Raw genomic sequence first — 25,255 nt, 5'->3', positions numbered from 1 at the left:
AAGAGTCAGACATAAACATGGTTCAGTTTTATTTTTCAATTTCCAAAGAGTGAACATTTCATACATACATACATTCTGGTTTGCTATGTTACTCCTGCAGTCCACTCCTCAAAACCTTAGTCCTCCACTGCATGGCCATCTCGCCCTTCTACACTCCTAAAAACTGTTCTGCCCCATTTGGCATCTTATTACAGACAGTCATGCAGAAACTTCAGAAACCATCAACTTAAACAAAAATTTAAGATAATCACTATTGCTTTTGATAATATACGGTGGCTAGAAAACATAAATAGAATCCAGTCTATCTAGCCTTTCTTCAGCAAAACCAGGTACACCATTTAACTCTTTAAAAAAAATATATCATAATGTAATCCTAATATGACAAAATACTCCCAACAGAAGAGGAACCATTATTTGAGTCGGTCAATATCTTGATTAAACCTTAACTAGTTATGACACAGGAGGGGTAGACTAGATGGAAAGAGCCACTATGGTAATTCCTATTATACAACCATTGGTTTAGACATCCCTATTGTGAAGAGAGTCTAGCCTGCCCATGATAGACAACATACACATGCAGCTAGTTTGAAGTATTTTCAGCCTGTAGTGATTGAGCATCCATAGCAACCATTGTTTGCCATAGTTCTAGAACTTTGCAGGTTGCTTAAATTCCAATCAATGAGAATAGAACTAAACAACCAAACACCTAAAATTGCAATTGACAACGAGTGTTAGTGAATCTAGCATCACGGTTTGTTAAATTAAAATGGTTTGGGAAAGAATCTCGCTTTAAGGCTGGTAACCAGTTGTATAAAAGCAATAATAAATCTGGAGTCCATGCGTTATCATATATATATTTTTTAAATCATGGCTGTGGTGGGCTACACTCCTCAGCGTCACCTTGTGGCTCGCTTTAGTGAACACAAGTCCTATACAGTTTGTTCTGACTATCAAGGTTTTAGTTTAACATCCCTGTGACAACACATTATCCTGAGCCTTTACAGGAGTCTGCATGGAGGTTAACGTGAGAGTATTATGACGCTGTAGGATTCAACCTCCAAGCACCAACTCTGTTACAGGCCAGTGGGGTGAACTCTTCCCTAGGTTCAGATCTAGGATCAGCTCCCCTTTTCCCAATCCTAAACATTAGTGTGTGTGAGGGGGGGGGGGGGGGGGAGGAGAAATGCAAAACTGACCCATGATCAGCATCTAGGGGCAACGTCACAATACTCCGTCATTCACAGTTCTGAGAACGGGCTCATGTTGGCGTACAGCAGAGCCAACACCCAAGCAGTAGTGGAGGGTATACGCAGGTCCAAACCGTAAACCCATTTTTATTTTTTGTGGGCATTGCCTATACTCGCTTCTTAAAATCGCCACGATGCTTATCAAAGTAGTGGAGGGTATACGCCGTATCAATTAATAAGGCTGATCGATCAGAATGTGTCGATTCATTTTATTATTTCGTCACATTGTCGGTGCGTCAACATGCACAACGCCTACATGCGAAGGTTTAAAAAAAATCACCAATCTAAAAATGCGCACCGCACATGCACACGTTTTCAGGGACAGAAATATGTAAAAAAAAAATTAAATATATTTTTTAAATGTATCATGGGTTGCTAATATAACTTGTCTGCTGGACAAACAAAGCAAATCCAATAGAACCCAATTATTTCCTCCATGTTTCTATGAGATTGTGGCTAGAGGCTAGTTTGAGTCAAGGTAAGACATGCCTCATAATATGAAGTAAAATGTCCAGGTATCAAACAATTAATGAAGACGGAGGAAAAAAACTATATCGATGCTGATGACAGGCCCCCCCCCAACAGTCTCCTGGTAGATGGAAAGACATGGTTCACAAAAACCGTCTCCATTTAAAAACGTTAAGCTAGCTATGCCTCCCTGGCAGACGGAGATCAATCCAGTGGCTACAGAAACATCACTAACCAAACAGTGCTAGGTGCCTGAGCACTTTCATTAAGAGGTTAGCTACACTCAAAATCTACATTTCTTAGATTCCTCCTCCTCCTCCCCCCCAAAAAAGTAGTATTTGATGTGGTTTAAGCATTGTTATGGACTTGGAAAAACTAAAGAAATTGTTCTATTAAAAAGTGCATTTTTAATGCATTTTTACTGTCTATGACAGTCTAATTTATCGGTTTCAATAGTGGGCCTACTATTAGCCTACTTCTACAGTAACGCTTAGGTTAGCCTGACTGAAAGACCAATATGGGTTTCATCATCATTTTAGGTAATTCAGAGTGCAGGTCACCGTTTCTCATAGAATCTCACACAGGGTGCCTTTCCTTCACTAGGAGGGCAGTTTTGCAAAATTACAGAATACCCACGAAACATTTCAGACACCACTGCACCAGAGGGAGAAAACTGAATCCAAACATCAAAATCTTCATTAAAAAAATCAGTCGTAAAACAAACAAAATGCTCAGTGATCATACAATTCATCATAAAAAATTAAAATAACATTTTTAAAATGTCTCAATAAATCCAGGGAATAAAAGTTTAAAATCAAACATGTAAAAAAAAAAAAAGTGGTATAGCAGTGTGAAAAAACAAAACAAAGTTTTGTCAAACTTGATTCCTTGTCAGTGCAAAGAGAAGACTCGTCGTCTCAGACCCTCCCGTGTGGAGGCACAGCAACCTGATCCGAAAGGGGGTGTTCATTCAGAAAGAGCCGTCTAGTTGAAGTGACACACGCTCTCCATTGCCATCAGGATACTGAGCAGGGTGACAAACATTGACATGATTAGTCTATGGAAGTAGCTCCCTTGGAAATTAAAAACTCAATATATTAATACACTGCTCAAAAAAATAAAGGGAACACTGTTTAAACAACTCGTCTTGACGTCGATAGTGTTAAAGTAGAAGTCCTCATCATTCACCAATTATACCCCAAATATATATTTCCTTTAAAAACATAAATGCACTGTAATTTAAGCTTTAAAACTGCAGTGTTCCTTCTTCCTCATGGAAAAGTGTGTATAAATCGCAGCATTTTCTCTGATGCTAAGAGATGGGCCTGTAAAAATGTTCCTTCCCTGGGCCAGAGGCTTGGTTCGTCTGGCAACACACAGCCAAAGTCATAGACTGCCTTAACTCCTTGTATATACATTTATAAAAACAATTAAAAAAACAATAAAAAAAAAAACATTTATATTCTGATCATTGGGTCCCTGATTAATTTTTAGTCACAGAAAAAGGGTTCCCCAGGTCCACAGAAAAGTTTGAGAACCCCTTCCCTATATTAGGGAGACATTTCAGACTCAGCATTGGGACTGGTACAGTACCTGTCTGTTGGGTATCCTCCCTCACACAGGTTGACCAGGGCATACAGGTGTCGCAGCGCATATTCATACTGCAACACAAGGACAAACATCACAACTTCTATATACACCGTTCTGAGCCGTACTGGGGGGGGGGGGGGGAGACTTACAGTACACCGTTCTCTGAGCCATACTGGGGGGGGGGGGGAAGACTTACAGTACACCGTTCTGAGCCGTACTGGGGGGGAGACTTACAGTACACCGTTCTCTGAGCCATACTGGGGGGGGGGGGGGGGAAGACTTACAGTACACCGTTCTGAGCCGTACTGGGGGGGGGGGGGGAGACTTACAGTACACCGTTCTGAGCCGTACTGGGGGGGGGGGGGGGGGGGGGGGGACTTACAGTACACCGTTCTGAGCCGTACTGGGGGGGGGGGAGACTTACAGTACACCGTTTCAAAATGGAAAGTACATACAAGTCATAATGTTTCTACTTCCTCCACATGTCCCGTACAGAAGTCATTGTTATGTCTGTCATTCTGTGTAAAGTTTTTTTTAAAAGCCTGTGGTTATGTGAGGGGGACAGGGGGGGGGGGGGTCTGAGTTTAACAGTAAACACTAAAAATCGGTCTGTTAAAAAAAAAAAAAAATGCTTTTGACGGTTGTGAGTTTCTTACTCAGCGCCGTATTTATGGTATCCAGTCTCTGTAGTACAGGGTAACAGTCTGGGGAAGAGAAGTAGAGCGACAGAGACAGGAACCGACAGTATTTATGGTACCCAGTCTCTGTAGTACAGGGTAACAGTCTGGGGAAGAGAAGTAGATCGACGCAACAGAGACAGGAACCGACAGTACCACAAACCAACTGGGGGACAAACCCTGAAATAAATGAAGGCTTAAATAGTGTGTCGGACTTGTGTATGCAAATGGCGTCAATAGTGCCATTGTATCTGTCCCTTTTCAAATAAATGATAAAAAAAATGTTAAAGAGAGTTCTGTGCTGGGGCCGTGTCATAGATGGTACCATGGACCGCTCTAGGTTGAGTTCCTGTGAAGTGATTAAATTAATTATAATTAAACTGGTCTTTTAAATACATTTGGCAGACAGGACTTTACCTCAGTGATATGCCAGTTGAAGCATCGTATCTTGTAGTGGTTAACAGCAGCCTGGTAGCATTGATGCTGGGTCAGATCCAGCTTGGCACTCAGGATCCTCTGGGTCATGATCTCCTCTCCTGTCACCGTCTCTACCACCCTGCGCATGGTCTCTGCCAGCAGCTCACGCACCTAGTGGGGAAAAATACATTAAAAATATATATTTTTTTTTTAAATCACCAAAGTTCTAAGTTCTTATGAACTAACAGAAGCACCTGATGATAAAGTCTGGATCATGTTCATTAGACACGACCAGAGTGAAACCGTCTGAACTTCATTGAGGAACACTTGTTTTCAGTTTGTTACGGTGTTCCCAATTTAATACATCCCAGGTTCATTTGAAAAACAAAAAAGCATATATTACAAGAAAAAAAAGTTAAGTATACGCATTTCCTGTCCGTTACCTTGAGGTCTGACGTAATCTGGCTGAAGTATTTCTTGGTTGCAGAGAGGTCATTGGTCCTCATCAGTTTCCTCTTTAGGATGGCCAGGGGTACATCAGGGCTGGGGGTCAGGTCTGGGTCCTCTACGGGCTGCAGGGTCATTGGGGGGGCAGGCTTGGCATTGACATTACCTTGGAAGGCTATCACCTTCATATGGGCCAGAGTCTGGAGAACAGAGAACTACAGTTAGCTAACCTCCGTCATACGGGCCAGAGTCTAGACAGAGAACTACAGTTAGCTGACCTCCTTCGTACGGGTCAGAGTCTAGAGAACTACAGTTAGCTAACCTCCATACGGGTCAGAGTCTAGAGAACTACAGTTAGCTAACCTCCTTCATACGGGTCAGAGTCTAGAGAACTACAGTTAGCTAACCTCCTTCATAAGGGTCAGAGTCTAGAGAACTACAGTTAGCTAACCTCCGTCATACGGGTCAGAGTCTAGAGAACTACAGTTAGCTAACCTCCTTCATAAGGGTCAGAGTCTAGAGAACTACAGTTAGCTAACCTCCTTCATAAGGGTCAGAGTCTAGAGAACTACAGTTAGCTGACCTCCTTCGTACGGGTCAGAGTCTAGAGAACTACAGTTAGCTAACCTCCATACGGGTCAGAGTCTAGAGAACTACAGTTAGCTAACCTCCTTCATAAGGGTCAGAGTCTAGAGAACTACAGTTAGCTAACCTCCGTCATACGGGTCAGAGTCTAGAGAACTACAGTTAGCTGACCTCCTTCGTACGGGTCAGAGTCTAGAGAACTACAGTTAGCTAACCTCCATACGGGTCAGAGTCTAGAGAACTACAGTTAGCTAACCTCCTTCATAAGGGTCAGAGTCTAGAGAACTACAGTTAGCTAACCTCCGTCATACGGGTCAGAGTCTAGAGAACTACAGTTAGCTAACCTCCTTCATAAGGGTCAGAGACTAGAGAACAGAGAACTACAATTAGCTAACCTCCTTCATACGGGTCAGAGTCTAGAGAACTACAGTTAGCTAACCTCCGTCATACGGGTCAGAGTCTAGAGAACAGAGAACTACAGTTAGCTAACCTCCGTCATACGGGTCAGAGTCTAGAGAACTACAGTTAGCTAACCTCCGTCATACGGGTCAGAGTCTAGAGAACTAGTTAGCTAACCTCCGTCATAAGGGTCAGAGTCTAGAGAACACGTTACCGTCTCGTTCATTAAAATCATCTATTGGAACATAAACATTAGCCATCTGAACAGAAGTGAGGAAGTAGAGGTTTGTTAACCCTCTTTTACATCTAAATCTTAGATAAACCCATTTCACTGTAACGTCATGTGACTCCTCGACTGAACGTTGCAACAGGAATTCGCTAGGTCTTCCCTCTGAATCCCTCACCTTGTTCCCAAACTGCATCACGTGGCTGGTGTTGGTGTGGCTCCTGACGATCTTGAATTGTTTAATCAGGGTCTCTTTGCTCAGGTCCTCCTGGGAACAACAGTCGGGGAAAGACATTTTACAAAGACAAAGTGAGTGTGTGGCTAAAAGATGTTCTGCTCCTTTTAATTTTGAGACAAAAAAAATTGGCGTAACGGCTATATCCAACATGTCAACAGCAGTCGTTTCCTCGACAGAAACACAAAATCTGGTAAAGACTTGTGGTTAAATCGAGGTCATCGTTTACGTTTTGTGTCCAGTTAACACTGTACCAGACTCACCACATCAGAGTCCTCCAGCCAGTTGACGCTGTACCAGTCCCCCAGGTATGTCTCCCGCTTATCGTCATAGTAACAGGCATAGGACGACTCATGAGAGTTGGCTGCTGTGGTGGCATACACTGAAGGAGAGGGAGAGAGCGATTCAGACACGGTGAGAGGGTTAAAACGAGGTCTATGGATCCAGGACACTGCTTATACACCATCACAATTGGAAATCTATAGCTTGATTGATTATACACAACAACATATACATGTTTTAATGTCGTACGGTAGACAATGAAGACTTCGGCCTGTGGGTAACAATACGACATTATGGGATGTCGGTCACTCAAGGCCAGTGATGTAAAGTCAAAATACTACTTAAGTTGTTTTTGTTTGGGGGGGGGGGGTAAACTTTTTTTAATAATTCCCCTGACACCAAGTACTTGTTACAGTTTGAATGCTTAGCAGGAGAGGAAAATGGTCTAGTATGAAACAAGTAATCAAGAGAACGTCGCTGGTCATTACTGCCTCTGATCTGGCAGAATCACTAAACACATGCTTCGTTTGTAAGTGATGTCTGAGGGTTGCAGCATGCCCCTGGCTATTTGTAAAAAAAAAATTTTAAAAAACATTTAAAGAACAGTGCCGTCTGGTTTGCTTAATATAAAGGAATTTTACTTACTTAAATATATTTAAGTATTTACATTTGATACTTAAGTACATTTAAAACCAAATACTTTTACTCAAGTAGGATTTTACTGGAGTCATTTTCTATTAAGGCATATTTACCTTTACTTAAGTATGAGACTAGGATCTAGTCCAGACCGCAGACTAGGATCTAGTCCAGACAGGAGACTAGGATCTAGTCCAGACAGGAGACTAGGGAGACTAGGATCTACATGGCCCATGGCGCAGAGCATAACAATAACCCAGGGTCTGACACAGACCATCTCTCCTTAAGGTCTTTTCACAGTGACAATAAACAACTCCAACACAATGTTGCTGTCATCTGCTTGTATGAAGACTTATGTACACGCGACCCGGTTCTACTTAATTGGCCGTCTGAACAGACCATTACCAAGGGCTGATTTTGGGAAGTAGGTTGAAATTGCCCCTAGACGCTGATCTTGGGTCAGTTTTGCATTTCCCCCACTAATGGTTAAAGTTAAGATTGGGAGAGCTGATCCTAGATATGTACCTAGGGGAAAGTTCAGAGCATGATTTAGTGAGCAGTCAAAAACAGCCCTGTTCAGGAAGACATTAACCTGTATGGGAGTTGTCAGACTTACTGGATCAGCTTTAAAATTTTTGAAGATAAATTGATGGAAGCGCCAATGTAATTGTCAGCATCATTTCCAGTCTCACATCAGAATTAGAGATTTATCCATGTTTCTCAAACATCAACATTTGTGCTTAAGATTGAGCTTAGGCATTAACGCCAAATGTTTTAAGGTTAGGTATTAACTTTCAAATGTTTAAGGGTTAAAACAAAAATCAAAAATTTTTTTTTAAAAATCACTCAATCATTGGAGTGATACATGTAACCTTTGGCGCCAGATGCTCACTGAAACCTACTTGAAGATAACAGCGCTCAATGCTGCCCCTAGTGGCCGGTTTCCACATCATCACCCGACACGGACGTCAAATATTGACTTGTACCACTGGTGACCTGGCTGATCAAAGAGCGGTCAAGAGTATCTTGAACAAACCCCCCCCGATACCGTTAATCATTAACCCATTCTTTACCATCAGCGTTTCGGGATAGTTCCCTGTGATGTTGAAGCGCAGCGTAACTCACCATCGATGTCAGCAGGCAGCTTGGTCATCATTGATCCTGACTCACAGGCCTCGATATAGAACACTAACTGCGAGAGCAGAGAAGATCAATGAAAACAACAAGTCCAGTCAGTCAGGGGAAACTATCATCCGGTCTATCAACTCTAAATAACTGGTCTTTCAAAAAATAAAAACTATATTATTAAAACATGTGATTGGCGCTTCACATCCACAAACAATAACAGGTTTAACTTCCACACCTTCCCGTATTTCTTGTTCTCATGCATGTAGTTGACGGCATCCATGAGGTCGGCAACATGAAGCTGTAGAAGAAAAAACATTTCATATAGTTTCATTTCTGTTTTTCTTCCAGTACATTCACTGTAAAACAAAAGAAGCACTAGACCCCATGAGGTAGAGCCACAAGAGTCAGTCACAAGATCCTAGGTTGCCCAAGGCATTGTGGGAGGAGTACTCCTTGTCTTGTTCAGTGACTCAGTCTCTGCCACAACTTTTCTGCTGAGTGACAGAACATAAGGTCTATTCAACCAGGCTTAAAATATGATATATTTTATTTTTATCATCATAACCCTAACTCATAAACTGTTCTGAAAGTTAGTTGAAATACATGGCAGCTTTCTATTTCACAGAGAGCAGACCTAGGTCATTCATCCGGTCGTCCATGGACAGAAAAGGAAGGCGCTGTCTGAAATCACATCCTCTTACAGTAGCACTACTTTTGGCCAGAACGAGCAAGGTGTTCAGAAAGAAAATTAAATAACCCCTGGTAGACGAGCAGGACATGTAAAAATGCTTACGTCGTCATTGGGGAAGGCCAGCAGCCCAGGAGCTCCATGATCAGTGAAGTACACAAACACATGATCGTTGGGACCGCTGCCAACAGGAAGTAAAAAAAATATATTAAGTTGATAAGCCAGGTGTTTTTCATTTGAACTGAAAGATATGACACAATCCCCATTTTCAAACTGTGAGTCTGTTTTTCCAGGGAAGGTTCTCAATGGAACTTTATAACAACGTTGTTGTAACAATGATTTTCATTTCATTTTAGAAGACTACCTTAAAAGTTCTGGAATAACTTTCACCCTACTGTGGTAATCCTATGATATATTACAACCTGCGCCCCCCCCCCCCAATCACTTGCCTCTTCAGCACTTTCCCAGAACCCCCCTTAGTATTGGCTGAGTCACCCTTCAGCACAGCCAGGAAGTTGTCAGAGGTAACAGCCTGTAAGGTACACAGTCAGAGAACAGGCACTGAGGACAGTTTCCTGACTTGAGATCCATGTTCACAACTTGAATAACTTGAAACAGTACTGTATAAAGCATTGATTGTTGTGTGATGATATTAGCACTGACAATTTTTTAAAGATATATATTTATTAAAGCATTTGAAATTTGAAATTTTCCTTCCACTCACGTCTCCAGTGTAGTCTTTGGGGACTCCCTTGTAGACGTCTGTCCCATTGGGTCGGTTGATCACCACCCCTGGGGTGGGGTTTCTGAAAAACAAAGAGGGTAGATAACCTGAATCAGATACGTGCCCTGGAGGAAACAGGCCATTCGATTTATTATATGACCAAAAAAACCTACAGGGGACACCCCCCCCCCCCACCAAGGCCTTTTACGCCACCCAACAGCTAGTAATGTGCCTACCCTGTGCTTGTGTGTTTGAGAACTGAGCAGAAGACATTTCTGATATTTCTGATAACAGTACTGATAACAGTAAGACAAATGCAAAGTGTTGTGGTCTACAGTCTCGGCAAGACATGCATTCTATCACAATACACATTAGCACTGTAAGAGAATGGCATTGTGGGTGACAGTTTGGAATTATCACCATAGAGCAATGACAAAAAGGGTTCTTTATTAAAACCCCAGTATCACTTCCTCTAAATCAAATCAAATTTATTTATACAGCCCTTCTTACGTCAGCTGACATCTCAAAGTGCTGTACAGAAACCCAGCCTAAAACCCCCAAACAGCAAGCAATGCAGGTGTAGAAGCACTACCCTCCAATGACAGGAATCACATAATCATCATCATTTCCTACAGTAGTCAAATTCAAAACACATTCAGATACTGAAAAAACTGTTTCACACAAAAACCTAAGCGTCACATGATTCTGTTTGTTTTTTCAATTCAGACTTTAAGTGTAACTTGGAAGAGTACATCCCAGCAGCAACTCGATGCAGGAAAATATTACAGGACCAATGACACAAAAACGGCATTGTTGTACAGTAAAACAAAATATATATATATGAGAACATTAGATTTTTACCTAGATTAAGACACAGTCTGCGTCAAAGTAGGTCAATATGACCATCTAGTGATTACAGTAAGACAAGCACAATTTCAAATGTGTGTCAGTCATTGACATGAGCAGTTCCAATACCTGCGTATGAATTAACCAATGGCTGATGTTGCTACTAGCTACTGGACAAGAGAGAACATTCTTTTCGTTAAGAGATTTGTCTTCCATCTTAAACCCTGAACCTCATGGCCCATCCCGGGCACCATAATTCCCAGCTAAATTAGATCCTTGTGACCGAAGAGTCAACGGTGTCTCAGTGAGCCTCTAAAAACAGCCCACCTTCCAAATGCTACACTACTCCATTTTATTGTGAATAACCTTTGACCAGAGTCCGTAGGGCTCTGGTTAAAACTAGTGCACTTGTATAGGGAATAGGGCACCTATTGAGAAACACTCAAAACAGTTTACTGGATGGTGTGTCTGACAGCAAGTGAATTTAGAATTGTTTATAAAAAATACAATTTTACCTTTATTTAACTAGGCAAGTCAGTTAAGAAAATAAATTATTATTTAGAATGATGGTCTACCCCGGCCAAACCCGGACCAATTGTGCGCCGCCCTACGGGACTCCCAATCACAGCCGGATGTGATTCAGCCTGGACTCGAACCAGGGACTGTAGCGACACTTCTTGCAGAGAGATGCAGTGCCTTAGACCGCTGCGAGAGCCCGAGTGGAGCATAGAACCACAGAGCCTGGCTGCCGCCTGTTCGCCACAGCACTATGAGGAGATGTTTTAGGCCCATCGTGCACCCAACACAAGGATAACATATGCTCTGCTCTCATCTCAGGAATGCAAATATTGCAGAGCCAACCCATAATAAAAACAGACTGAAGCTGGCTAAATCTGAAGAGTAGATCGGATCGTCGTCATTTATAATCCTGGAACGGACCATGTGTAGTCCGTCATGACAATATATAATGGATTACAGCAACCCTTGTTAAAAAAGGTGAACACCTAAGCAGACAAGGTGGACAACAGAACTAGAATACTCACTGCTCATTGGTCGCCAGGTCATCATACATCATCACGACAATTTGCTCGTCAGGAATGCCATTCTTGTGGACGATCTGGTACGCATGGCAGGCGTCAGCCTAGGGAGGGGGAGGACACGAAATAAACTAATCGTGTAATGTAAGGCAGCAAGTCACCCCCACTAATCACACGGTCAGATTAATTGAGGGGGAGGAGTTAGAATGTATTATGTCACTTTACAGAGCAGCAGCTAGGAACACAGTCATTCAGTCAACTGCTAAATACAGAGCAGTAGCTGGGAACAGTCATTCAGTCAACTGCTAAATACAGAGCAGTAGCTGGGAACAGTCATTCAACTGCTAAAAACAGAGCAGTAGCTGGAAACAGCCAGTCAACTGCTAAATACAGAGCAGTAGCTGGGAACAGTCAGTCAACTGCTAAATACAGAGCAGTAGCTGGGAACAGTCAGTCAACTGCTAAATACAGAGCAGTAGCTGGGAACAGTCAGTCAACTGCTAAATACAGAGCAGTAGCTGGGAACAATCAGTCAACTGCTAAATACAGAGCAGTAGCTGGGAACAGTCAGTCAACTGCTAAATACAGAGCAGTAGCTGGGAGCACAGTCAGTCTACTGCTAAATACAGAGCAGTAGCTGGGAACACAGCCAGTCAGTCAGTCAACTGCTAAATACAGAGCAGTAGCTGGGAACACAGCCAGTCAGTCTACTGCTAAATACAGAGCAGTAGCTGGGAGCAGTCAGTCTACTGCTAAATACAGAGCAGCAGCTGGGAACACAGCCAGTCAGTCAGTCAACTGCTAAATACAGAGCAGTAGCTGGGAACACAGCCAGTCAGTCTACTGATAAATACAGAGCAGTACCTGGGAACACAGCCAGCCAGTCAGTCTACTGCTAAATACAGAGCAGTAGCTGGGAACAGTCAGTCAACTGCTAAATACAGAGCAGTAGCTGGGAACACAGCCAGTCAGTCAACTGCTAAATACAGAGCAGTAGCTGGGAACACAGCCAGTCAGTCAACTGCTAAATACAGATCAGTAGCTGGGAACACAGCCAGTCAGTCAGTCTACTGCTAAATACAGAGCAGTAGCTAGGAACACAGCCAGTCAGTCTACTGCTAAATACAGAGCAGTAGCTGGGAACAGTCAGTCAGTCAACTGCTAAATACAAAGCAGTACCTGGGAACACAGCCAGTCAGTCAACTGCTAAATACAGAAGTAGCTGGGAACACAGCCAGTCAGTCTACTGCTAAATACAGAGCAGTACCTGGGAACACAGCCAGCCAGTCAGTCTACTGCTAAATACAGAGCAGTACCTGGGAACACAGCCAGCCAGTCAGTCTACTGATAAATACAGAGCAGTAGCTGGGAACACAGCCAGTCAGTCTACTGCTAAATACAGAGCAGTAGCTCGGAACAGTCATTCAACTGCTAAATACAGAGCAGTAGCTGGGAACAGTCATTCAACTGCTAAAAACAGAGCAGTAGCTGGAAACAGTCAGTCAACTGCTAAATACAGAGCAGTAGCTGGGAACAGTCAGTCAACTGCTAAATACAGAGCAGTAGCTGGGAACAGTCAGTCAGTCAACTGCTAAATACAGAGCAGTAGCTGGGAACACAGCCAGTCAGTCTACTGCTAAATACAGAGCAGTAGCTGGGAGCACAGTCAGTCTACTGATAAATACAGAGCAGTAGCTGGGAACACAGCCAGTCAGTCAGTCTACTGCTAAATAAAGAGCAGTAGCTGGGAACAGTCAGTCAACTGCTAAATACAGAGCAGTAGCTGGGAACAGTCAGTCAACTGCTAAATACAGAGCAGTAGCTGGGAACAGTCAGTCAACTGCTAAATACAGAAGTAGCTGGGAACACAGTCAGTCAGTCAACTGCTAAATACAGAGCAGTAGCTGGGAACAGTCAGTCAGTCTACTGCTAAATACAGAGCAGTACCTGGGAACACAGCCAGCCAGTCAGTCTACTGATAAATACAGAGCAGTAGCTGGGAACAGTCAGTCTACTGCTAAATACAGAGCAGTAGCTGGGAACACAGCCAGCCAGTCAGTCTACTGATAAATACAGAGCAGTAGCTGGGAACACAGCCAGCCAGTCAGTCTACTGCTAAATACAGAGCAGTAGCTGGGAACACAGCCAGTCAGTCAACTGCTAAATACAGAGCAGTAGCTGGGAGCACAGTCAGTCTACTGATAAATACAGAGCAGTAGCTGGGAACACAGCCAGTCAGTCAGTCTACTGCTAAATAAAGAGCAGTAGCTGGGAACAGTCAGTCAACTGCTAAATACAGAGCAGTAGCTGGGAACAGTCAGTCAACTGCTAAATACAGAGCAGTAGCTGGGAACAGTCAGTCAACTGCTAAATACAGAGCAGTAGCTGGGAACACAGCCAGTCAGTCAACTGCTAAATACAGAGCAGTAGCTGGGAACACAGCCAGTCAGTCTACTGCTAAATACAGAGCAGTAGCTGGGAACAGTCAGTCAGTCAACTGCTAAATACAGAGCAGTAGCTGGGAACAGTCAGTCAGTCAACTGATAAATACAGAGCAGTAGCTGGGAACACAGCCAGTCAGTCAACAAAAATCTGGTAAAACTCAAATAATCCATCACAGCATCTATCCATTTGATGATCTGGATGTGATTGAGAATGAGGGGTTATTGATTGAGAGGCACATGAGTAGGTTTACAAATTATTATGTAACTTTATTTGCCACATGCTCCCAAATACAACAGGTTTAGTTAGACCTTACTGTGAAATGCTTGCTTATACAAGCCCTTAACAGTGCAGCTCAAGAAAGAGTTTATTAAGAATATTTAACAAAAAAAAACATAAAAAATAAATAAAAATAGCAAGGCTATATACCGGTACGAGTCAATGCTAGGTAATTTGTAAATGCAGGTGGGAGTGAGTCACTGCTTCATAAAATGTTAAAAAGCACTGGATACATTAGTAATATAGTGGCCAATTACAGCTATATACACATCTAGTCCCTCTTATCAATAAAAATGGAATGTGACCTTTAAGTCTAGGCAGATAAAGTTAAATTGGTAAAATACTGATATGTCCCAAATAGCCCCATTTTCCCCCTTCATAGTGTAATACCTGTGCCCTTGTCAAAAGTAGTGCACTATACAGGGAATAGGGAGCCATTTGGGATGTAATCATGGTAAACGATTGCAACAAATGACTCACTCAACTGATAAAGTCAAGTGTACATTAACAGATTTCCAAAATGTACCCGGTTAACTTCACTCTTACCTGGTGTCGGTAGTTGTACCAGCCATTGGAGCCAGCGACAATCACCACCCAGTTCTTCCCGTTTTCAGACTGTTGTGTGGGGAAAGCATTAGCCACAAGTCCCAGACTGAGGCCCAGAAGGGCTAGGGTCGATGTAAACATGATCCTCTGTCCTGGGGGAAAAAGGCATCATCATCATCATCATCATCACTGCATAGCAAGTTACAAGCTAGATGTTTATGTTTTTCTGCCCACACGGTCTTGAAAATGTTAAAGATTATATTAAACACTTTTGTATAAAAAAAAAGAAGCTGCGACTGTTTACAGTTGAGCCAAGCAGCAAAACCAATACAAACGTGCCGTTGTCGATCCTATGTCTGCCAACATTGGCTAGGTAAGCTAAGCTGTTAGTTACACCATCCATTTACAGAAAATTAACTGAAGCAAATCTACAGTAACCCTTTACAACACTGAACATAACAACAAGGTATCATCGAAAAGTAAAACGTAGTTTGATTACCTTTACCTTCTTTCGTTAGTTATTAGTTGTTGTCAGGAAGCCTCCGGTAACGTTTGTTACCGTTGCGTCCGGGAGAGGATTTTTATGCAAATCACAGTGTTGGAAAAAAAAAAAAACAGTCAGGATTAGCTGGACAGCCAATCAGATGGCCCCAAAGCGGGGAAGGCGGGGCATGATTTGATAGACGAGTCTACGTTTTAAACACATGATACAAAGTCATGTGCTGTCTTGTATTCTCTGATAAAAAACATGACTTATTCCTGTTTTTGATGATACGGTCTTTTTTTCAGTGGTGGAAAAAGTACCCAATTGTCATACTTGACTAAAAGTATAGATTTCTTAATAGGAAATGACTAGGAAGTCACCCAGTAAAATACTACTTAGAAAGTCTAAAACGTATTTGGTACTTAATTATCAAAAGTAAAAGTACAAATAATAAAACGATGCATTTGTTTAGTGAGTCAACCAGATCAGGATGACCAGGGAAGTTCTCTTGAGAAGTGCGTGAATTGTACCATTTTCCTGTCCTGCTAAGCATTCAAAATGTAATGAGTACTTTGGGTGTCAGCGAAAATGTATGGAGTAAAAAGTACATTATTTTCATTAGAAACGTAGTGAGATAAAAGTAAAAGTTGTCAAAAATATAAATAGTAAAGTACAGGTACTCCCCCCAAAAGTACGTACTACTAATAAGTACTACTTAAATACTTTCCACCACTGTCTTTTTCCCCCACACATAGTGACTCATCTATTGTGTTAAATGTAGATTTTCTGAATTAGTTTATTCTACAGTAACAATTTTGATAAAGCTTGCTATTCATTTCACGAGGAAGACTTATGCATTGAGCAATATGGATGCATTAAAAAAAAAAAACAGTACTGTTTACATGTTTGGATAACTGCAAAGGGAGTTTCATTTAGTCACTAGTGTTTTATAAGTCACCCAAATAACACTGAAGTGCACAATATATAGAAATATGATTCCAGGTGTAATTCTCTCGGTCTCTCATTAACTTCCTTTATTGACACGGTCTTGTGACCCATTTCTGAATGTTCAGCAGAAATGGTACAGTGAGGCGCACCATAAACCACAGATCTTCCTTGTGACATGTTCGAAACATAATGAACCACAGATCTTGTGACATAAAAATATAATTAAAAGCATTATTTGTATCATGACACAAGGCGAGACCCAGATGCAGACACAGGAGTCAACTGGTTGGAGTCTTAAATGTTTAGTAAATCCAAAAAGGGAGTCGGCAAGAGAATGGTCGTGGACAGGAAAAAGGTCAAAACCTGTTCAGAATTCAGGAGATACCGAAGGGCAGGCAGGCTCGAGGTCAGGACAGGCAGAATGGTCAGGCAGGAGTCCAGAAACAAGCAAGGGTCAGAACCGGGAGGACTAGCAAAAGGAAAAGCAGGAAACCGGGAAAACCACTGGTAGGAAATACGAGACAAACAGGCACAGAGAGACAGGAAACACAGGGATAAATACACTGGTACAGAGAGACAGGAAACACGAGACAAACAGGCACAGAGAGACAGGAAACACAGGGATAAATACACTGGTACAGAGAGACAGGAAACACAGGGATAAAACCACTGGTAGGCTTGGAAACACGAGACAAACAGGCACAGAGAGACAGGAAACACAGGGATAAATACACTGGTACAGAGAGACAGGAAACACAGGGATAAAACCACTGGTAGGCTTGGAAACACGAGACAAACAGGCACAGAGAGACAGGAAACACAGGGATAAATACACTGGTACAGAGAGACAGGAAACACAGGGATAAATACACTGGTACAGAGAGACAGGAAACACAGGGATAAATACACTGGCACAGAGAGACAGGAAACACGAGACAAACAGGCACAGAGAGACAGGAAACACAGGGATGAATACACTGGTACAGAGAGACAGGAAACACGAGACAAACAGGCACAGAGAGACAGGAAACACAGGGATAAATACACTGGTACAGAGAGACAGGAAACACGAGACAAACAGGCACAGAGAGACAGGAAACACAGGGATAAATACACTGGTACAGAGAGACAGGAAACACAGGGATAAATACACTGGCACAGAGAGACAGGAAACACAGGGATAAATACACTGGTACAGAGAGACAGGAAACACAGGGATAAATACACTGGCACAGAGAGACAGGAAACACAGGGATAAATACACTGGTACAGAGAGACAGGAAACACAGGGATAAATACACTGGCACAGAGAGACAGGAAACACAGGGATACATACACTGGTACAGAGAGACAGGGATAAATACACTGGCACAGAGAGACAGGAAACACAGGGATAAATACACTGGCACAGAGAGACAGGAAGCACAGGGATAAATACACTGGTACAGAGAGACAGGAAACACAGGGATAAATACACTGGTACAGAGAGACAGGAAACACAAGGATACATACACTGGTACAGAGAGACAGGGATAAATACACTGGCACAGAGAGACAGGAAACACAGGGATAAATACACTGGTACAAAGAGACAGGAAACACAAGGATACATACACTGGTACAGAGAGACAGGGATAAATACACTGGCACAGAGAGACAGGAAACACAGGGATAAATACACTGGCACAGAGAGACAGGAAGCACAGGGATAAATACACTGGTACAGAGAGACAGGAAACACAGGGATACATACACTGGTACAGAGAGACAGGGATAAATACACTGGCACAGAGAGACAGGAAACACAGGGATAAATACACTGGCACAGAGAGACAGGAAACACAGGGATACATACACTGGCACAGAGAGACAGGAAACACAGGGATACATACACTGGCACAGAGAGACAGGAAACACAGGGATAAATACACTGGCACAGAGAGACAGGAAACACAGGGATACATACACTGGCACAGAGAGACAGGAAACACAGGGATACATACACTGGCACAGAGAGACAGGAAACACAGGGATAAATACACTGGCACAGAGAGACAGGGATAAATACACTGGTACAGAGAGACAGGGATAAATACACTGGCACAGAGAGACAGGAAACACAGGGATAAATACACTGGCACAGAGAGACAGGAAGCACAGGGATAAATACACTGGTACAGAGAGACAGGAAACACAGGGATACATACACTGGTACAGAGAGACAGGGATAAATACACTGGCACAGAGAGACAGGAAACACAGGGATAAATACACTGGCACAGAGAGACAGGAAACACAGGGATACATACACTGGCACAGAGAGACAGGAAACACAGGGATACATACACTGGCACAGAGAGACAGGAAACACAGGGATAAATACACTGGCACAGAGAGACAGGGATAAATACACTGGTACAGAGAGACAGGGATAAATACACTGGCACAGAGAGACAGGAAACACAGGGATAAATACACTGGCACAGAGAGACAGGAAGCACAGGGATAAATACACTGGTACAGAGAGACAGGAAACACAGGGATACATACACTGGTACAGAGAGACAGGGATAAATACACTGGCACAGAGAGACAGGAAACACAGGGATAAATACACTGGCACAGAGAGACAGGAAACACAGGGATACATACACTGGCACAGAGAGACAGGAAACACAGGGATAAATACACTGGCACAGAGAGACAGGGATAAATACACTGGCACAGAGAGACAGGAAACACAGGGATAAATACACTGGCACAGAGAGACAGGAAACACAGGGATAAATACACTGGTACAGAGAGACAGGAAACACAGGGATAAATACACTGGTACAGAGAGACAGGAAACACAGGGATAAATACACTGGCACAGAGAGATAGGAAACACAGGGATAAATACACTGGTACAGAGAGACAGGAAACACAGGGATAAATACACTGGCACAGAGAGACAGGAAACACAGGGATAAATACACTGGTACAGAGAGACAGGAAACACAGGGATAAATACACTGGTACAGAGAGACAGGAAACACAGGGATAAATACACTGGTACAGAGAGACAGGAAACACAGGGATAAATACACTGGCACAGAGAGATAGGAAACACAGGGATAAATACACTGGTACAGAGAGACAGGAAACACAGGGATAAATACACTGGCACAGAGAGACAGGAAACACAGGGATAAATACACTGGCACAGAGAGATAGGAAACACAGGGATAAATACACTGGTACAGAAAGACAGGAAACACAGGGATAAATACACTGGCACAGAGAGACAGGAAACACAAGGATAAATACACTGGTACAGAGAGACAGGAAACACAGGGATAAATATACTGGGGAAAACAAGCAACACCTGGGGGGGGGATGATAACGAGGACACAGGTGAAACAGATCAGGGTGTGATTATTTGAGCGGTCAACCCACTTAGCACCTGCGCTGTTAAGGCTGGTTTACAGTTGGTCAAGTTACCTACTGTTTTTAGACACTTGTCACATTCTAAATGGTCTGCAGACGGGTCGTTAGACGATGTATAAACCTGCCTTTACTGAGGTGAAATGTTCCTGTGCTTGACCTTGTGATACTGCAAATAGCCCTAGTCTAGTAGCCATACACCTTTCAGAGAGTGTGTTCTAGTAGCCATACACCTTTCAGAGAGTGTGTTCTAGTAGCCATACATCTTTCAGAGAGTGTGTTCTAGTAGCCATACATCTTTCAGAGAGTGTGTTCTAGTAGCCATACACCTTTCAGAGAGTGTGTTCTAGTAGCCATACACCTTTCAGAGAGTGTGTTCTAGTAGCCATACACCTTTCAGAGAGTGTGTTCTAGTAGCCATACACCTTTCAGAGAGTGTGTTCTAGTAGCCATACACCTTTCAGAGAGTGTGTTCTAGTAGCCATACACCTGTCAGAGAGTATGTTCTAGTAGCCATACACCTTTCAGAGAGTATGTTCTAGTAGCCATACACCTGTCAGAGAGTATGTTCTAGTAGCCATACACCTGTCAGAGAGTATGTTCTAGTAGCCATACACCTGTCAGAGAGTATAGTCTGAAGTGGACACTGGGGCTGTAGGACAATACAAAGCTTTCAGTATGGAAGACTTTCAAATCAAGTGTTACAAAGGGCCCTTGTTTTACTTGAGCATCTAACACTCAGTTTAGCACCTGCACTGCATTGTGGGACGGGAAGTGAAATGTTCCCGAAATGTATTTGTGGGCTTTATCACGTGTGGCTAACGGCCCTCGTCTAGCAGACGTGCAGAGCCTTCAGAAAGTATTCAGACCCCTTGACTTATTCCACAGTTGTGTTGTGCTAATTTATGGAAAATGAAAATACATACATATCTAATTTACAGAATAATTAATTCCTGTCAATACATGTTAGAATCACCTTTGGCAATGATTACAGCTGTGAATCTTTCTAGGTTAGTCTCTAAGAGCTTTCCACACCTGGATTGTGCAACATTTGCATATTATTATTTAGAAAATTCTTCAAGCTCTGTCAAGTCGGTTGTTGATCATTACTAGACAACCATTTTCAAGTCTTGCCATAGATTTTCTAGGCGTCTCAAAAACATTGAAAACAGGGCCTCCCAGGTGGCGCAGTGGTTAAGGGCGCTGTACTGCAGCGCCAGCTGTGCCATCAGACGCACAATTGGCCTAGCGTCGTCCGGGTTAGGGAGGGATTGGTCGGTAGGGATCTCCTTGTCTCATCGCGCACCAGCGACTCCTGTGGCGGGCCGGGCGCAGTGCACGCTAGCCAAGGTTGCCAGGTGCACGGTGTAGCCTCTGACACATTGGTGCGGCTGGCTTCCGGGTTGGATGCGCGCTGTGTTAAGAAGCAGTACGGCTGGTTGGGTTGTGTATCGGAGGACGCATGACATTCAGCCTTCGTCTCTCCCGAGCCCGTACGGGAGTTGTAGCAATGAGACAAGATAGTAGCTACTACAATTGGATACCACGAAATTGGGGAGAAAAAGGGGTAAAAAAACCAAACAAACAAAAAACATTGAAAACCTTCATTCAACAACTCCAGTGTAGATTTGACATTGTGTTTTAGGTTATTGCTGATGCATTTGTCTCCCAGTGTCTGTTGGAAAGCAGACTGAACCAGGTTTTCCTCTAGGATTTTGCCTGTGCTTAGCTCTAGTCCGTTTCTTTTTATCCTAAAAACAACTGCCTTGACGATGACAAGCATACCCATAGCATGATGCAGCCACCACCATGCTTGAAAATATGAAGTGGTACTCAGTGGTGTGTTGGATTTGCCCCAAACACAAGGCTTATACACATTCCTAGTATAAAGGTTAGAGGTCCTCCAATCAGGGGTGAGAATGGGGATGTGATGTATGTTTTGTATTTAGTTATGTGTGTTTTGGTTTCAGACTGTGAGAGGTGAGAGTGTTGGTGCTGGTGGTTTCACACTGTGAGTGTTGGCCCTGGTAGTTTCACACAGAGTGGTGGTTTCACACTGAGAGTGTTGGTCTGGTGGTTTCACACTGTGAGTGTTGGTCCTGGTGGTTTCACACAGAGTGGTGGTTTCACACTGAGAGTGTTGGTCCTGGTGATTTCACACTGAGAGTGTTGGTCCACACTGAGAGTGTTGTCTCAGTGGTTTCACACTGAGAGTGTTGGTCCTGGTGGTTTCACACTGAGAGTGTTGGTCTTGGTGGTTTCACACAGAGCGGTGGGCCTGGTGGTTTCACACTGAGAGTGGTGGTTTCACACTGAGAGTGGTGGTTTCACACTGAGAGTGGTGGTTTCACACTGAGAGTGCTGGGCCTGGTGGTTTCACACTGAGAGTGCTGGGCCTGGTGGTTTTACACTGAGAGTGGTGGTTTCACACTGAGAGTGTTGGTCCTGGTTGTTTCACACTGAGAGTGTTGGTCCTGGTGGTTTCACACTGAGAGTGTTGGTCCACACTGAGAGTGTTGTCCCGGTGGTTTCACACTGAGAGTGTTGGTCCTGGTGGTTTCACACTGAGAGTGCTGGTCTTGGTGGTTTCACACTGATAGTTGTGGGACTGGTGGTTTCACACTGAGAGTGGTAGTTTCACACAGAGTGGTGGTTTCACACTGAGAGTGCTGGGCCTGGTGGTTTCACACTGAGAGTGCTGGGCCTGGTGGTTTCACACTGACAGTGATGGTTTCACACTGAGAGTGTTGGTCCTGGTTGTTTCACACTGAGAGTGCTGGGCCTGGTGGTTTCACACGGAGAGTGCTGGTCTTGGTGGTTTCACACTGAGAGTGGTGGTTTCACACTGAGTGTTGGTCCTGGTGGTTTCACACTGAGAGTGTTGGTCCCGGTGGTTTCACACTGAGAGTGTTGGTCCTGGTGGTTTCACACTGTGAGTGATGGTTTCACACTGTGAGTGGTGGTTTCACACTGAGAGTGGTGGTTTCACACAGAGTGTTGGTCCTGGTTGTTTCACACTGAGAGTGTTGGTCCTGGTTGTTTCACACTGAGAGTGTTGGTCCTGGTGGTTATGGGTGCGCTCACTTCCATGCCAGCTCGGGCGTCGGACTGGGCTTTGTGCCTTTGTGCCCGCCTTTGAAAAATCCCTTTGGGCTTCGCACCCACTGACCAGAGCACCCTCTGACCAGAGAACCCACTGACCAGAGCACCCACTGACCAGAGCACCCACTGGCCAGAGCACCCTCTGACCAGAGCACCCACTGACCAGAGCACCCTCTGACCAGAGCACCCACTGACCAAAGCACCCACTGACCAGAGCACCCACTGGCCAGAGCACCCTCTGACCAGAGCACCCTCTGACCAGAGCACCCACTGACCAGAGCACCCTCTGAGTCCAAGCAACTTAAGCACAGTTTTACTCCTGAACTTATCTAGGCTCACCATAACAAAAGGGGTTAAACATGTATTGACTCAAGATATTTCAGCTTTAAATTTATTTTTTGTAAACATTTCTAAAAACATAGTTCCAATTTGACATTATGGGGTATTGTGTGTGGGCCAGTGACACAAAATATGGGGGGAAAATGTCAAGAGGAGAGAATACTTTCTGAAGGCTCGGTACTGGTTCAGTATCAGGGTTGGGCTCAATTCCATTTCAATTCCAGTCTATTCAGGAAGAACACTTCAATCATTTTTTTTATTTTTTTTTATTGGAATTTGGTTTTCCTTCTGAATTGACTGGAATGGAAATGAAATTGACCCCAACCCTGATCATTACTCTGATAATGACCCTGATCATTACTCTGATCATGACCCTGACCATTACTCTAAACATGACCCTGACCATTACTCTGATCATGACCCTGATCATTACTCTGATCATTACTCTGATCATGACCCTGATCATGACCCTGATCATTACTCTGATCATGACCCTGACCATTACTCTGATCATGACCCTGATCATTACTCTGATCATGACCCTGATCATTACTCTGATCATGACCCTGATCATTACTCTGATCATGACCCTGATCATTACTCTGATCATGACCCTGACCATTACTCTGATCATGACCCTGATCATTACTCTGATCATGACCCTGATCATTACTCTGATCATGACCCTGACCATTACTCTGATCATGACCCTGATCATTACTCTGATCATGACCCTGATCATGACCCTGATCATTACTCTGATCATGACCCTGACCATTACTCTGATCATGACCCTGCTCATTACTCTGATCATGACCCTGCTCATTACTCTGATCATGACCCTGATCATTACTCTGATCATGACCCTGATCATTACTCTGATCATGACCCTGATCATGACCCTGATCATTACTCTGATCATGACCCTGACCATTACTCTGATCATGACCCTGATCATTACTCTGATCATGACCCTGATCATTACTCTGATCATGACCCTGACCATTACTCTGATCATGACCCTGATCATACAGCACATTCCGTATGGAAATCCACGTCAGGTTTTACAACAAACCGCTGGCTTTTGAGACTCGTCATAACATTTAAACCGGCTGTAAATCAAACACATTCTTATTTATATAACCTTTGTCGCATAAATGGAAAAGAAATACCATGTTCACAGTAATAAATATTATAAACCAAAATTGATATTTTGTACATTGACATAATATATAATCATATATATATAATTATATACTGTAAACACTTTTTTAAGTTTATCAAATTATCAAATGCAAAAAAACTAAATAGCTGAATAAACAGAATGATTATTATTTTTATTTTTTATTCCCAAGGCATCGGTAACCATGGCCACTAAGAGTCTTAACAAATACAATAATGTGATATGACCACAGATGGTAGTGTATCACTGTCACTGGGCTTTTGGGGGTACTGGAGGACTGGAGTTGGGCTGTTGGGGGTACTGGAGGACTGGAGTTGGGCTGTTGGGGGTACTGGAAGACTGGAGTTGGGCTATTGGGGGTACTGGAGGACTGGAGTTGGGCTGTTGGGGGTACTGGAGGACTGGAATTGGGCTGTTGGGGGTACTGGAGGACTGGAGTTGGGCTGTTGGGGGTACTGGAGGACTAGAGTTGGGCTTTTGGGGGTACTGGAGGACTGGAGTTGGGCTGTTGGGGGTACTGGAGGACTGGAATTGGGCTGTTGGGGGTACTGGAGGACTGGAGTTGGGCTGTTGGGGGTACTGGAGGACTAGAGTTGGGCTTTTGGGGGTACTGGAGGACTGGAGTTGGGCTGTTGGGGGTACTGGAGGACTGGAGTTGGGCTGTTGGGGGTACTGGAGGACTGGAGTTGGGCTGTTGGAGGTACTGGAGGACTGGAATTGGGCTGTTGGGGGTACTGGAGGACTGGAGTTGGGCTGTTGGGGGTACTGGAGGACTGGAGTTGGGCTGTTGGGGGTACTGGAGGACTGGAGTTGGGCTATTGGGGGTACTGGAGGACTGGAGTTGGGCTGTTGGGGGTACTGGAGGACTGGAATT

General features: G+C 43.6%; 1 protein-coding gene across 2 annotated transcripts; it reads right to left on the bottom strand.

Moving 5' to 3' along the window:
- Window positions 1–15,892, bottom strand: lgmn (legumain). 2 transcript variants are annotated; one of them, XM_036962426.2, is made up of 14 exons: window positions 15,399–15,892; window positions 14,900–15,051; window positions 11,639–11,736; window positions 9,750–9,831; window positions 9,475–9,557; window positions 9,131–9,206; window positions 8,573–8,635; window positions 8,335–8,401; window positions 6,555–6,673; window positions 6,235–6,324; window positions 4,843–5,046; window positions 4,400–4,570; window positions 3,309–3,376; window positions 1–2,739 (listed from the first exon to the last, which is right to left on the bottom strand). In XM_036962426.2, exons 2-14 carry the CDS (start codon window positions 15,038–15,040, stop codon window positions 2,700–2,702), a joined length of 1,302 nt encoding a protein of 433 aa, XP_036818321.1. In that variant the 5' UTR covers window positions 15,041–15,051; window positions 15,399–15,892; the 3' UTR covers window positions 1–2,699. The 2 variants fall into 2 exon arrangements, with proteins under 2 accessions (XP_036818321.1, XP_036818322.1); XM_036962427.2 differs by having other exon boundaries at window positions 15,405–15,529.
- Window positions 15,893–25,255: the final 9,363 nt, after the last annotated feature.

Source organism: Oncorhynchus mykiss, chromosome 25 (assembly GCF_057628025.1).
Source record: "Oncorhynchus mykiss isolate SJ-2025 chromosome 25, ASM5762802v1, whole genome shotgun sequence".
NCBI classification, from domain to species: domain Eukaryota; kingdom Metazoa; phylum Chordata; class Actinopteri; order Salmoniformes; family Salmonidae; genus Oncorhynchus; species Oncorhynchus mykiss.
Note: the sequence above shows the minus strand (reverse complement) of the source record. Positions and strands in the feature narration are given on the sequence as shown.